Below are 13,234 nucleotides of genomic sequence, written 5' to 3' on the forward strand. Positions count from 1 at the left end.
TTGTTTATCTTTACATGTTTAAGTTTCTTTCCCTCCGGAGTGACCCATGCACCATGTTATACTACTAGAATTGGGTCTATTAAAAGGGAAGCCTTCATTAGCTGGCTCCTTAGTGACAGATGAAAAATAAGAGTTCAGAATTTCTGCTTTTTTTCTGCTTTTTTTTTTTTCTCATCAACCAACTGACCCCCTGTGATAATAAGGGTCCCACCCCTTCTTGTCTCTTATTTTACTATGTACATATTTAAAAAATAATTTTGGATTCTTTTTACTCCTAGCTGCAATATCCCTTCCCATCTCTATTTTAGCTTGCCTGGTAGCTTTTTTGCTGCTTTATTTGCTTCCTTGTACCTGATGAAAATCCCAGCTGCCCCAGCTAACTTGAATGCTTTAAAAGCATTTTTTTTCTTACCAACCTCGACACTAACACTTTTATTTAGACATAACGGTTTTGCTTTGCTATGTCTTTCCTTGCTTACAGGGGTAATATAGTAACATGTACACTTGTTAAGCAAACAAAAAGAAAGCATTTGCGCACCAAATTCACCTTCTTTGTCCATAGAGGACCCCCATGTATTACATTCAGCCCCCATGGGGTTAGATGGCAAGAACAGGTGTCCATTGTGGCCTGCACCCACTGGTTCTCCAACAACTTGTGTGTGAATGACGTGCAATTTTTCCCCATCTTTTTGTAAGTTCTCTCTGAGCTAGCGATTATTACATTAAACTCAGGGAGTAGGAAATATATCACTGGACTCACTAGCCAGCAGTGCGGAAAACTGGACTGACCCTACAGTAACCTACAGAAGCCAAACAGAAACAAAAAATATAAATTAAATATTGTGTTTGTTCTGGTAACACATTATTAAAAGCAGATATGCGTTAATAAACTAAGCTGCCTGTGCTTTGCAATTATAATAATTAGGTGAGTAAACATGAGTCAGGCATTCTTGCAGTTCTAGCGCTGACTCTTTTCTCCGTATTACCCAAAGTTAAGATCACATTTGAGATGGCGCAAGTTTGAAAATATCAGATAAGAACACTAAAACCAGCGAAAATGTCTTTTTGTAAAATTAAAAATAGGTGAGACAGCAGTGACACCTAGTGATCATCTGACCGAACTGCGTGATTTATTGCAATCTCTAGAGCTCAAGAGGACTATTTGCCTTTATGCCTGTTTCAGACTGTAGATTTTTAACAAAATACATCCAGGGTCGGACTGGGCAAAAGGAACACCCACCGACCCAGACCCAGTCCCTGGCAGTGCCCCCCACTGACCTCAGATCCCGCCTAGTTAAGTACAAGATATTAAATTTCAAAATTAAGAATAAACTAATTTCCACAACTGTTTGACGTGTTGCTAAAAAGTCTGAACTGAAAAAGTCCGTCACAGAAAGGTCACAAAACTTTTTCAAATTGTCGCACAAAAACCTCTACTTCTTTGAAGTGTAGCACTTCACAGAGTCAAAAATCCGAAAGTTTCAAAGCAAAGAAAGATCCTTCAGGGAATATTTTTCATATTTTTTTTTTATTATTAGTACCATGCAATTAAATTCACTTTTGTTGGTCCCATATAAGTGGTCAATATCTGATCATTAAATTTCTCTCTGTACAGACAATGATGTTTTCCTGATGAATTGTGTCTTACTACATGGGAAAATATATATATTGCTTGGCATATTTTTATAGCATTACTCTTTACAGTTAAAGAGCAAACTCTTTACAGTTAAACAGCAAATCCTGCTGAAATGTGCATAATATCAGACAATACCCATGCTGCTGTAGTATATCATCCTTTCCTGTACAGTTCAGACCTCCCTCCTCCTTTAGCATACATCGCCCTAGTGTCCCTAGCAGGCAACCACCCTGGTTCTCTCACGTCTCCACCCCATGCCATTTTCTTCCCACCACCCGTTATTCTTGCAACTCTTAAGACTTGTATTAAGTTGTAGTCCTACTCCCCCTACAACTCAGCATTTCCTCAGATCTCTCATTGTATCCCATGTCAATTTCTCCCAAACAATTCATTAAATTGAATTAGCTGTTCTAAACCTCCATTCAGTCTGTTCCAATCCTTAAGGTGGCCATACACGGGCCGATTATTGGGCCGTGTAGGGGCACGAACGATGGGCCTGCCCGACCGATATCTGGCCTCAAATTGGCCAGATATCGATTGGGCAGGTTAAAAGATTTAGTCGGATCGGGGAATGCATGGGCTTGTTGATGCGGTCCCCGAACTGACTGCCCCATTGCCGCCATTATAATTTGATCGTTTGGCCCCAGGGCCAATTAGAATTAGCCTACATGTTCCCCGATATTGCCCACCCGTAGGATGGGGATACCGGGTAAAGATCCGCTCGCTTGGCGACTTCGCCAAGCGAGCAGATCTTCACATGTATGGGCACCTTTAGGGTGAAGACACACAGAGTTACTAGTAGCAGCTACTTGTCGTGGCTACTAAAACAGACAATGCTGATCATTTACTGATAACTGTCTCTACGTGTGTTTTAGCAGAGGCAATTCTCAGTATTGTCTATGGCAGGGGATTTTCTGCTGTTTAGTAGCCGTGACAAGTAGCTGCTACTAAGTAGCTCAGTGTGTCTTTGCCTTTATCCTACCCCATATTATGTCCTCATCTGCCCCAATAAATTCTGTTCCAACTCCCTTTCTATCTGGATTTTTCCTGTACTATAATATTCATATCTTATGACTATGCTATGGGTATTTCATTCACAGCAGATATCTCAAGCAGATATTCCTCCACACTGACTGACTGACTGGGCCAAACAACATCCTCCCCTGTTTGGACATTCACTTCCAGCCTCATTATTATCCAAATTCTTTTGCAAGACTGCAGCACAGTGTTATAGATATTAATATAAGTTATATTAATATATGTATAGAAAAAATATATAAGAGGCCCTACCTTCTGAGCAGCTAAGAGGGCTTCAAGTGGTACTTTTCAGAAATTAATACTTAAAGTTACAGAGAAACTATGTGCAGAACCAATAAAGCATAGAAACTCTGAAGAATTAATAATAAATAAATGCTGTATGAAAGACTTTCACAATGGTGCCAGATGAGTATAAGCACTTTCACTTGCAAAGGCGGCAGATTTATTGCGCCAGGCAATTGTTCTGACGCATGCGTACTTGACAGTGAGACTGACTATTTACTGCGCATGTCCAGGCACTGCGGAAGGAGGAAAGAAAAGAGAATTCTTGGGCGCGCATGCGCATATCCGCCCAGCTTGTCGGAAGTAAATATTGTTGTGTTTGCTCTCCGGTGGAGCCGAGTCTGAGCCATGGGTGGGGTGTTGGGATTGTGCTCTGTCGCCAGTTGGGTAAGTAAAGAAGCCACAACGAGTGTTTAATAGCTCGGTGGGGCTAAGGCGGTGTTAGTACCTCACTAGCCCAGTAGCAGGGGGTCTCCTATGACCATGGGGAGATATTTCCGGTCTGTTTTAATCGCTGCCGGTGGCTTTAGAAATGGATCAGCCTGGGGCAGTGGCTGCCGTTCGCCTCAAGGATATCTGGGATCTGAGGGGTATAATCAGCCTGAGATCGTTCCGCTGCTTCAATTCCCAGCAGCCTAAGGGTGAAGACACACGGAGCTACTTAGTAGCAGCTATGTCTATGAAGATTTTCACGGAGCTACTTAGTAGCAGCTACTAAACACCAGAAAATCCCCTGCCATAGACAACACTGAGAATTGCCTCTGCTAAAACACACAGAGACAATTATCAGTAAATGATCAGCATTGTCTGTTTTAGTAGCCACGACAAGTAGCTGCAACTAGTAGCTCCGTGTGTCTTCACCCTAAAGCTGGCCATACATGGGCAGATCCGCTCACTTGGTGATGTCGCCAAGCGAGCGGATCTTCACCCGATATCCCCACCTACGGGTGGCGATATCGGGGAGGCATGTAGGTGAATTTGATCGTTTGGCCCTGGGGCCAAACGATCGAATTCTTCACGTGGCAATGGGGCAGTCGGTTCGGGGACCGCATCAACTAGCCGATGCGGTCCCCGATCCGACGGGATTTTCTAACCTGGCCGATCGAGATCTGGCCAATTTCAGGCCAGATATCGGTCGGCCAGGCACCTCGTTTCTGCCCATACACGGGCCGATAAGCTGCCGAGTCAGTCCAAGGGACCGATATGGGCAGCTTCTATTGGCCCGTGTATGGGGACCTTAAGGGTATAGTCCCACTTTGAAGGATTGTGGTAGATGTTGGGATTTGTAGATAGATAGCAATAACTAGCAGGCCATAATTTAGTTAGCCTTAAGTAATAAAGGAAACAAAGTCACCCATAGCAACCAGTCTGCTTTTTTTGTTGTAAAAAGCATACATCTGATTGGGTGCCGTGGCTGTCTAGATTTAGTTCAAACTTAATGACTTTTATTACAGTAACCTAATATTTAGTGGCTCCTAAAATCCAAAACCAGAAGCTGTATCCCCCCAACACCAGTTGGACTATATCTGGGATAAATTACCCATCGCTAAATTATACACTTTTGCTGGTTTTAAAGGCCAAGCAAGCCCCGGTTCACCTATAGTTTCCCTTTTTAAAAGTCTACAATGCCTCCAAATATTCTGTAGCACAGTATGGTAACCAGGAAGCAGTAATACATTAAATACACTGCCTTTGTGTGTATATAGGTGAAAATGTATGTATGATAGGGACTGTATGGGCTCTTTATTTTTATAAATAGTGACTGTACAGCTGTTGTTCAGCAGCTTGTATCTCTGTCAGGCCGCTGATGGAAGCATTCCATCTATCCATTAGTGTATGGCCAGATTAATGTATTGTTAAGGCCCTGGATTATTGTGCATATTACATACATCCTGCTGTATGTCAGATATTTGGGTTGGAGGGGTGGCCCACAGGGGATTCTATAACTCATTGATTGGTTCTAGATACTAGAGAGTAAAGTCATGCACTTATATGAATAGCAAATGATTGCTTTTATGTGTTTCTCAGTAGTGAAATATTCTGTGCACCAAACTCTCATAAATTCTTGCTTTGTCTCAGTGTCCTTGGAAAGCAGCCAGGCTTAGCAGCACCGATAACATTCTTCTAAGAGTTAGTAGGGGAGGGGTGGTTACAAAGGCAAAGAGGAGCTTGTCTAGAAATGCTGAGTTGTATTGGATGTAGAACCTCTTGATCTTATATTACTTTATTATTATAAATCCATCTAAGAATGGAAGCCACTACCAACTCTAAAAACCTAATGTTGCTTCTCTTATCCTTTTATCTTTTAGATACCATGCCTATGCAGCAGTGCGACGTGCCTGCTGTGCCGTTGCTGCCCGAATACCGGCAACTCGACAGTGACCCGTATTGTCTATGCGTTTCTGATGCTGCTTGGGGCCATCCTTTCTTGCATAATGCTCTCACCAGGCATATCGGACCAGTTAAAGAAGGTACAGCTAACTGTATGAGGCAGAAGGACTAGGCTTCAACCCCTGACACCCTTGTGGCACAACTTTTCAGTCTGTTCCTTTTAAATGAACCTTTACTGAAAAATATATTTCTTAAATATATATGCTGCATTGAACTGCACTCAGTAACGTCAGTGGTTGCATTTGAACACCTGCAGAGAGGCCGCCCCTTAGTAATCACAAATTCTAATGTACAAAGTAGATTACTGTGATAACATAGGCATAAAGAATCTTAAATTCTCTCAAGGGGGTTTAACACCACACTCCCACCCCTCATTTCTTTCAGCAAACTGTTCTGCTAAAGTTTTTGCCATATACAGAACAGTAGTTTACTGTATTATATACTTCAGGGATCCCCAACCAGTTGCTCGTGGGCAACATGTTGCTCACCAACCCCTTGGATGTTGCTCTCAGTGCCCCCAAACCAGGGAGTTATTTTTGAATTCCTGACTTGGAGGCAAGTTTTGGTTGAATAAAAACAAGATTTCCTACCAAATAAAGCCCCCTGTAAGCTGATAGTGTGCATAGAGGCCCCCTAATAGCCAATCTTAGCCCTTATTTGGCACCTAGAACTTTTATGGTGCTTGTGTTGCTCTCCAAGTCTTTTTACATTTGACTGTGGCTCACGAGTAAGAAAAGTTGGGGAGCCCTGATATACTTCAACCATTTAAAACCAGTGTATTGGTATGGTTTGTGGTAGGGGCAGTCTGATTGCTTTTCCACCCTCAATAACAGCCATGTTTTATATTTATTTTGCCAAACTGGTTTCCTCTAACATGTAATGTGCAGTCTCTGGCACAGTGAGAAAAAGTCACCAATATTATGAGCTAAGGTGCTGCCCATAGGGTTATAGTATGTTGGTTAAGATTGTTTCTAACCTATAACAACAAATCAGCAGTTAGCTAATACAGGTCTAACGCAGTCAGAGTAAAGCAAACTCTATTGGTTGCAGTGAGTTACTGACCTGGGCATACTTGGCATAGCTTAAGGCAGTGCTGTCCAACTTATTACAGTGGGCCAATTATGTCATACAGCATGCTAAAGGGCCAGATTAAATTAAAATGTTGATGTCATATAGTGAAGTCTCTGGAACCTCTGAGCAGACTGGGGGCCATTAATTGCTTTGCAGGGCTACATCAGGCCCACGGGCCTCCAGTTGGACAGTCCTGGCTTAAGGCATAACCTTGTGTATATAGAAAGTACAAGAAATGGTGGAGAATCTCAGTTTTTTGTGCCGAATTCACCTATCTGTTTCCCACCAGGTTCCTGGATTTTGTGAAGATGGCTTTGGGACACAATTACCACACGTTGATGGATACGTGAACTGTAACGTGCTGGTTGGATACAAGGCCGTCTATCGTGTCAGTTTCGCTATGACCCTGTTTTTCCTCGCCATGAGCATATTTATGTTAGGAGTCAAGACAAGCAAAGATCCACGTGCTGCGATACACAATGGGTAAGTGTGGCTGGTCCTCTAAAGGGTATCCTGACGCAGAACCTAATAGTGAAATGGTTTGTTCCACTGCTGGATTTTGTAAGATGTCAGGGTGTAGGGTCAAGGTTAGTTTTAGCTTTGCTTAAGCTTCTAATACAGTTTCCATCTGTTATCTGGAAACCTGTTATCTAGAAGGCTCCAAATTATGCAAGTATAATATTCTCCTGTACTTGGCACAATGCAGCAGGAACAGCCCCTAAGTTTGTTTATAGCCTGTACAGAGAGATACTATAAAACTATGGCAGCGTAGGTATTCCCCTGTACTAAGCACAATTCAGCAGGAATAGCCCCCTAAGTTTGCTCATAGTTTATACAGAGATACCATAAAACTATGGCAACATAGGGATTCCCCTGTACTAAGCACAATTCAGCAGGAACAGCCCCCTAAGTTTGTTCATAGCCTGTACAGAGAGATACTATAAAACTATGGCAGCGTAGGTATTCCCCTGTACTAAGCACAATTCAGCAGGAATAGCCCCCTAAGTTTGCTCATAGCCTGTACAGAGAGATACTATAAAACTATGGCAGCATAGGAATTCCCCTGTACTAAGCACAATTCAGCAGGAATAGCCCCCTAAGTTTGCTCATAGTTTATACAGAGAGATACCATAAAACTATGGCAGCATAGGGATCCCCCTGTACTAAGCACAATTCAGCAGGAACAGCCCCCTAAGTTTGCTCATAGCCTGTACAGAGAGATACCATAAAACTATGGCAGCATAGGGATTCCCCTGTACTAAGCACAATTCAGCAAGGAGTTGTAAGTGTATAGTAGACTTTATATATTAAATGTAATTCTGGGAAATAAAGGTATAAGGTCTAATACCTATGTAGGAAGATGACTTATTTCTTTGTTTCAGGTTTTGGTTCTTTAAAGTATTGGCTCTGGCTGGAATTATGGTTGGTGCTTTCTATATCCCAGAAGGACATTTTACATCCGGTAAAGACTTTAAACCTACTCATATTCATAACATTTCAGTACAATATATTTAATTGTGTAGGAGAATGGTTTATATTATACTTTAACTGTTACTCAAAAAACAAACTTCTGCCCATTTAGTTAATAGATACAACTTATAACCATGTAGCTGCCATGCAAGCCGGAAACACCGGCTAAAGAATTCCCCTTACGAGGCAGACCTTGTGCATGCCTTATGTCCTTGAAGGGGAAGCAAATCCCAAAAATAGAATGTATCTTACTGAAAGAACTTGTGATTCCAGTTTTTCAGTGGTATTTTATAAATATATTTGCTACTGAAAGCAGTTATCTGTTTGCTCCCTGCTTTTCTGACTTTTGAAACAATGTAGCAGCATCATGGAAGTCTGACTTCTGCTACATTGCTTCAAGAGACATAGCCACTAGGGCAAAAAGGGGCAAATAACTTAAAAAGAATTTGCTTAGAATTATAATTTGGTTTTTTTGGTGGGGGGGGGGGGTAAGTTTAACCCTTGTTCTTTAATTTTAACTAAATGTGCCATTTCTTTTCCTCGTCAGCCTGGTTCTGGATTGGCGTTTGTGGGGCCTGTTGTTTCATCATCTTCCAGTTAATCCTGCTCGTGGATTTTGCCCATTCACTTAACGAGAGCTGGGTGAATCGCATGGAGGACGGAAACTCCAAGTGTTGGTATGCAGGTACGAGATGCTAAAGCGAGTCTGCGTGAAGTATTGCTATTCGTTCAGCAATGATTTGTGTCAGGAGGTTACGCCTTCATTCTGTATAGGGTTTATTCTCACTTATATAAGGTGTGAGAGTTTCACTATCACAACAGACCCCATTTCCCTGCCTTTTTTATTTTTGGTGGATGTTAGTACAGGTATCGGATCCCTTATCCGGAAACCCGTTATCCAGAAAGCTCCGAATTACGGAAAGCCCATCTCCCATAGACTCCATTATAAGCAAATAATTCAGAAATTTAAAACTGATTTCTTTTTTTTATGTAGAAATAAAACAGAACCTTGTAATTGATCCCAACTAAGATATAAATAATCCTTATTGGATGCAAAACAATCCTATTGGGTTTAATTAATGTTTTATTGATTTTTTAGTAGACTTAAGGTATGGAGATCCAAATTATGGAAAGACCCCTTATCCGGAATACCCTTGGTCCCGAGAATTCTGGATAATGGGTCCTATACCTGTATCAGGTTTGTCTTTGCTATTTACCACAGGATATGTAAGGAAAGGCAATTAATATGGCAGCAAGTTTCTAATTAATGTTTTATGCACTCAGTGAGCAATACCTTCTTACTGTACCATCGGAAACAATACGGCACAACATAAATGAATGTAAAAATACAAATATAAACCGTTGCTTAGTAGTAATTATGCCTCTCTTTCTTTTTCAGTGTTACTATCCTTTACCATTTTATGTTATTCTTTATCTATAATCGGCGTTGTCCTCCTCTACGTATACTACACGAAGTCCGACGGTTGCACCGAGAACAAATTCTTCATCAGTTTCAACATGATCCTGTGTGTGATCGTATCTGTCATTTCCATCCTTCCAAAAGTGCAGGTACAGTAACTGTTACCGTATAAATGACACTCACCACGGGGGGGGGGCACAAAGGAAAAGTCACAGCAATGCAGCTTGGAACGTTTCATTAATTGTCACTGCTCTGCTTTACTTTGAGGATGAGGATAGTTGCAGTCTAATAGTGGAAGCAGAACAACTGCTCCTCAGGGCACACAGATATCCATGATTTATTATACTTTATTGATACTCGCTGTGCCACCATTTTGTAAGCTGTTTTAAATAATGGGTTGGATAGGTGTTTATGGAATGCTTGAGCAAGTAACCGCTGAGCTTTCTGTTGCCCTTTCAGTATTGGTAATAGTGCTTTATTTGTCCAAGATCTGTAGCTGATAGTTTAGTAATTGTAAGGGAAATTAACACTTTTATTGTGCATTTTAGGAGCATCAGCCACGGTCTGGTCTTCTCCAGTCCTCGGTGATTACTTTATATACAATGTATCTGACTTGGTCTTCAATGTCCAACGAACCCGGTGAGTATACAGTCTGCTATTGATCTGTATGGACCAGGGTGGGGAGTCAGAATTTGTTATATTATAGAAGTGGAAATTGATGACTTGCTATTCTGTATCTGGTATCCCTCAACATAAACACTGACTGACTGAGAGGCTGTTTGATTAAAGAATAAGGAAACCTTTTTTTAAAAAAAAAAAAATCTCCAAAATTACTCTGCATCCAGATTTATTTCATTTCTCTATTACAGTCTGTTTAACTATAGCTCTTTACTGATGTCCTTGTCTAGTGTGAAGCTGTGCCCCCTTTTGCTTTCTGAGCCCCCCTTTCCTCTACGACTATGATGAACTCAAACAGCTGCCTATTGGGCATGCCTGAATGATTTTAATTGGAGCAGAGGCAGTGAGCATGCCCAGTAGGCGCCTCAGAGGAGGATTTAGAAAACAAAATGGGGTGGAGCTTCACACTGGACAAGGAAGTTACTGCTGTGCTGCTGCCTGTAATAGAGAAACAAAATAAATCTGAATGCAGGGAGAAATGTGTTTTATTCTGGGGGCTGTATACAGTGATTTTAGGGGATTTTACAGAAGATGATGTGAGTGCCTTTCAGTCTGAGAATGTTCTGGTTAGTTCTGGTTTAGTTCTTTTGAACTGAAAATCACTCACATATACACTTCCACATCTCCCATTAAAGTACATTACGTTCTTTCATAGTCATTTTGTTTGTCTGTAGATCGATCTTGCAACCCAAGCTTGCTGAGCATCATATCGACAATAAACTCGCCAGCGATCATCCCTTCTAATGAAACAATACTAGAACCCACGCCTGAACCCATCAAAGCCCTGCAGTGGTGGGATTCTCAGAACATCATTGGGTTTATCCTCTTCGTTGCCTGCCTTATGTACTCTAGGTAAGCATAATAATGTTGTTAGTGATTTATATCTGTAGATTAATAGGGCTTGGACATCTGGATTCATCTACTAATGCTGGCATAACTGCGTCAATGCAGCAACTGCCCCAGACTGATACCAGCTGCATGTACGTAGTTGCGATTGTATTATCTTGCAGTATCTGTAACACCACCAACTTTGTATTCTCTTGCAGTATCCGTAACACCACCAACAGCCAAGTGAATAAGCTCACCCTATCCAGCAACGATACCGTCATCCTGGATGACACAACAGGATCCAGCGATGCAGAAGATGGAGAAGTGAAACGCGTTATAGACAATGAGAAGGATGGCGTCCAGTACAACTATTCCCTCTTCCTTTTCATGCTCTGCCTCTCCTCTCTGTACATTATGATGACTCTGACTAATTGGTACAGGTGAGAAATCTGAGTCTGCTTTATTAAAGGAAAGGGGAAGAGGGGGCGGGTTACCAATTTGATAGGGGGCTGGACAGTTTTTTAAGAAGAGGGGGGCTAGCCTGGGGTAAGGTAAACCATCAATCAGTGGGGGGTGACTAACAATTTGGACATTGCTTGTTCTATTATTATTATTATTATTATTAACATTTATTTATAAAGCTCCAACATATTCTGCAGCGCTGTACTATGCTTTATAACTCCCAGCTCAGTGCATGAAAACACTTATGTGGCTCACACTGGTGGTAGGTTAACTAGTAACATAAAATGAGTATTACTAGTGTGTACTAGCATATCAAATGTTCACATCTTGTCTTTATTTCTACATATACAGCCCAACTGCAGACACCAAAACCATGACAAGTACATGGCCCGCCGTGTGGTTTAAGATCAGCTCCAGCTGGGTATGCCTGCTTCTCTACTTCTGGACGCTGATAGCTCCAATTGTTCTCTCCAATCGTGACTTCAGCTAACCACCTCATTCCAAGAACATCAAATTCTGCTCAAATACTATTTGACTATAATCGAAAACCTTTAATCGAGCCAATGTAAAACTGTTGGCTGTTTTCTTACTTTAAACAGATTTTGACTTCCTGTCTTTAAAGCTTGATAATATATATACATTGCTGCCTTTTTATTTGCCACAGCTGAGCTGATCTAGAGTATTTAAGTCTATTTCATACTAGTAAGAAATCACTGTTGGATATTTTATATGCCCCTTGTTCAGATGCACTGCTTTTCTTTAAGTCAAATTAATGTCATTGCTTTTGTTTTCCTACATTTGTGTTTATATATTTTTACGTTCCTGTCCTGCTACACTCAGTATTGATGGATGATAAACCTTGAGGGGAATTTGTTTTGTAATGCAGTGTATTGCAGTATTCTTGGCTACTAACACCCAAGCGTAGACTGGGACCAGTCTTTGTCCTGTCTTTATTAATAGTGGTCATGTGTGGGGAAAGGTGTAGCTAGGTGCTGCCGCTGCCTAAATATGAAGGAAAATAGCTGTAAAATGTACAAGGGCAACTTTAGCACTACGAAATATTTTTGTTGAACATCAACACTGTATAATATATACAAATAAACTCATTGTTTGGCTTTAAGTCTTGTTTCATTTGACTTGCACATTAAAGAATTGATGTCTCCCATTTTGTAGAGATAAATGAACTGACAGAAATGGCCTGAGTAGTCCTGACTAATAAACCCAAACCCGTGGCTTCCAGATACCTCCTCCCTATTGATCTGATTTGGCTGGCCCCTTTCCCAGGTGCCTGTAGCATTGTACAGGTATAGGACCCGCTATCCAGAATGTTCGGGACAAAGGGTATTCTGGATAAGGGGTCTTATCATAATTTGGATCTCCGTATCTTAAGTCTACTAAAAAAAATTTAAACATTAATTAAACCCAATAGGATTATTTTGCATCCAATAAGGATCAATGGTATCTTCGTTGGGATCAAGTACAGGTACTGTTTTATTATTATTACAGAGAAAAGGGAATCATTCAACCATTAAATAAACCCAATAGGGCTGTTCTGCCCCCAATAAGGGGTAATTATATCTTAGTTGGGATCAAGTACAGGTACTGTTTTATTATTACAGAGAAAAGGGAATCATTTAACCATTAAATAAACCCAATAGGACTGTTCTGCCCCCAATAAGGGGTAATTATATCTTAGTTGGGATCAAGTACAGGTACTGTTTTATTATTACAGAGAAAAGGGAATCATTTAACCATTAAATAAACCCAATAGGGCTGTTCTGCCCCCAATAAGGGGTAATTATATCTTAGTTGGGATCAAGTACAGGTACTGTTTTATTATTACAGAGAAAAAGGAAATCCGTTGTAAAAATCTGAATTATTTGATTATAATGGAGTCTATGGGAGACAGGCTTTCCGTAATTCGGAACTTTCTGGATAACTGGTTTCCGGATAAAGGA

General features: G+C 41.0%; 1 protein-coding gene across 1 annotated transcript; it reads left to right on the forward strand.

The window, feature by feature from the left end:
- Positions 1-3,297: 3,297 nt before the first annotated feature.
- On the forward strand, positions 3,298-12,396 carry serinc3 (serine incorporator 3). The gene is made up of 10 exons (NM_001016331.2): positions 3,298-3,343; positions 5,266-5,427; positions 6,708-6,901; positions 7,801-7,880; positions 8,436-8,573; positions 9,288-9,457; positions 9,857-9,947; positions 10,661-10,838; positions 11,033-11,254; positions 11,628-12,396. Exons 1-10 carry the CDS (start codon positions 3,305-3,307, stop codon positions 11,764-11,766), a joined length of 1,413 nt encoding a protein of 470 aa, NP_001016331.1. The 5' UTR covers positions 3,298-3,304; the 3' UTR covers positions 11,767-12,396.
- Positions 12,397-13,234: the final 838 nt, after the last annotated feature.

This window comes from Xenopus tropicalis, chromosome 10, assembly GCF_000004195.4.
Source record: "Xenopus tropicalis strain Nigerian chromosome 10, UCB_Xtro_10.0, whole genome shotgun sequence".
NCBI classification, from domain to species: Eukaryota; Metazoa; Chordata; class Amphibia; order Anura; family Pipidae; genus Xenopus; species Xenopus tropicalis.

Excerpts from the sequence above, each read along its gene's own strand:
- serinc3 (NM_001016331.2), top strand. The coding sequence starts at position 3,305 with ATGGGTGGGGTGTTGGGATTGTGCTCTGTCGCCAGTTGG. Across the intron at positions 7,881-8,435 it reads AGAAGGACATTTTACATCCG|CCTGGTTCTGGATTGGCGTT; the intron begins GTAAAGACTTTA and ends TTTCCTCGTCAG. Across the intron at positions 11,255-11,627 it reads ACTCTGACTAATTGGTACAG|CCCAACTGCAGACACCAAAA; the intron begins GTGAGAAATCTG and ends CTACATATACAG.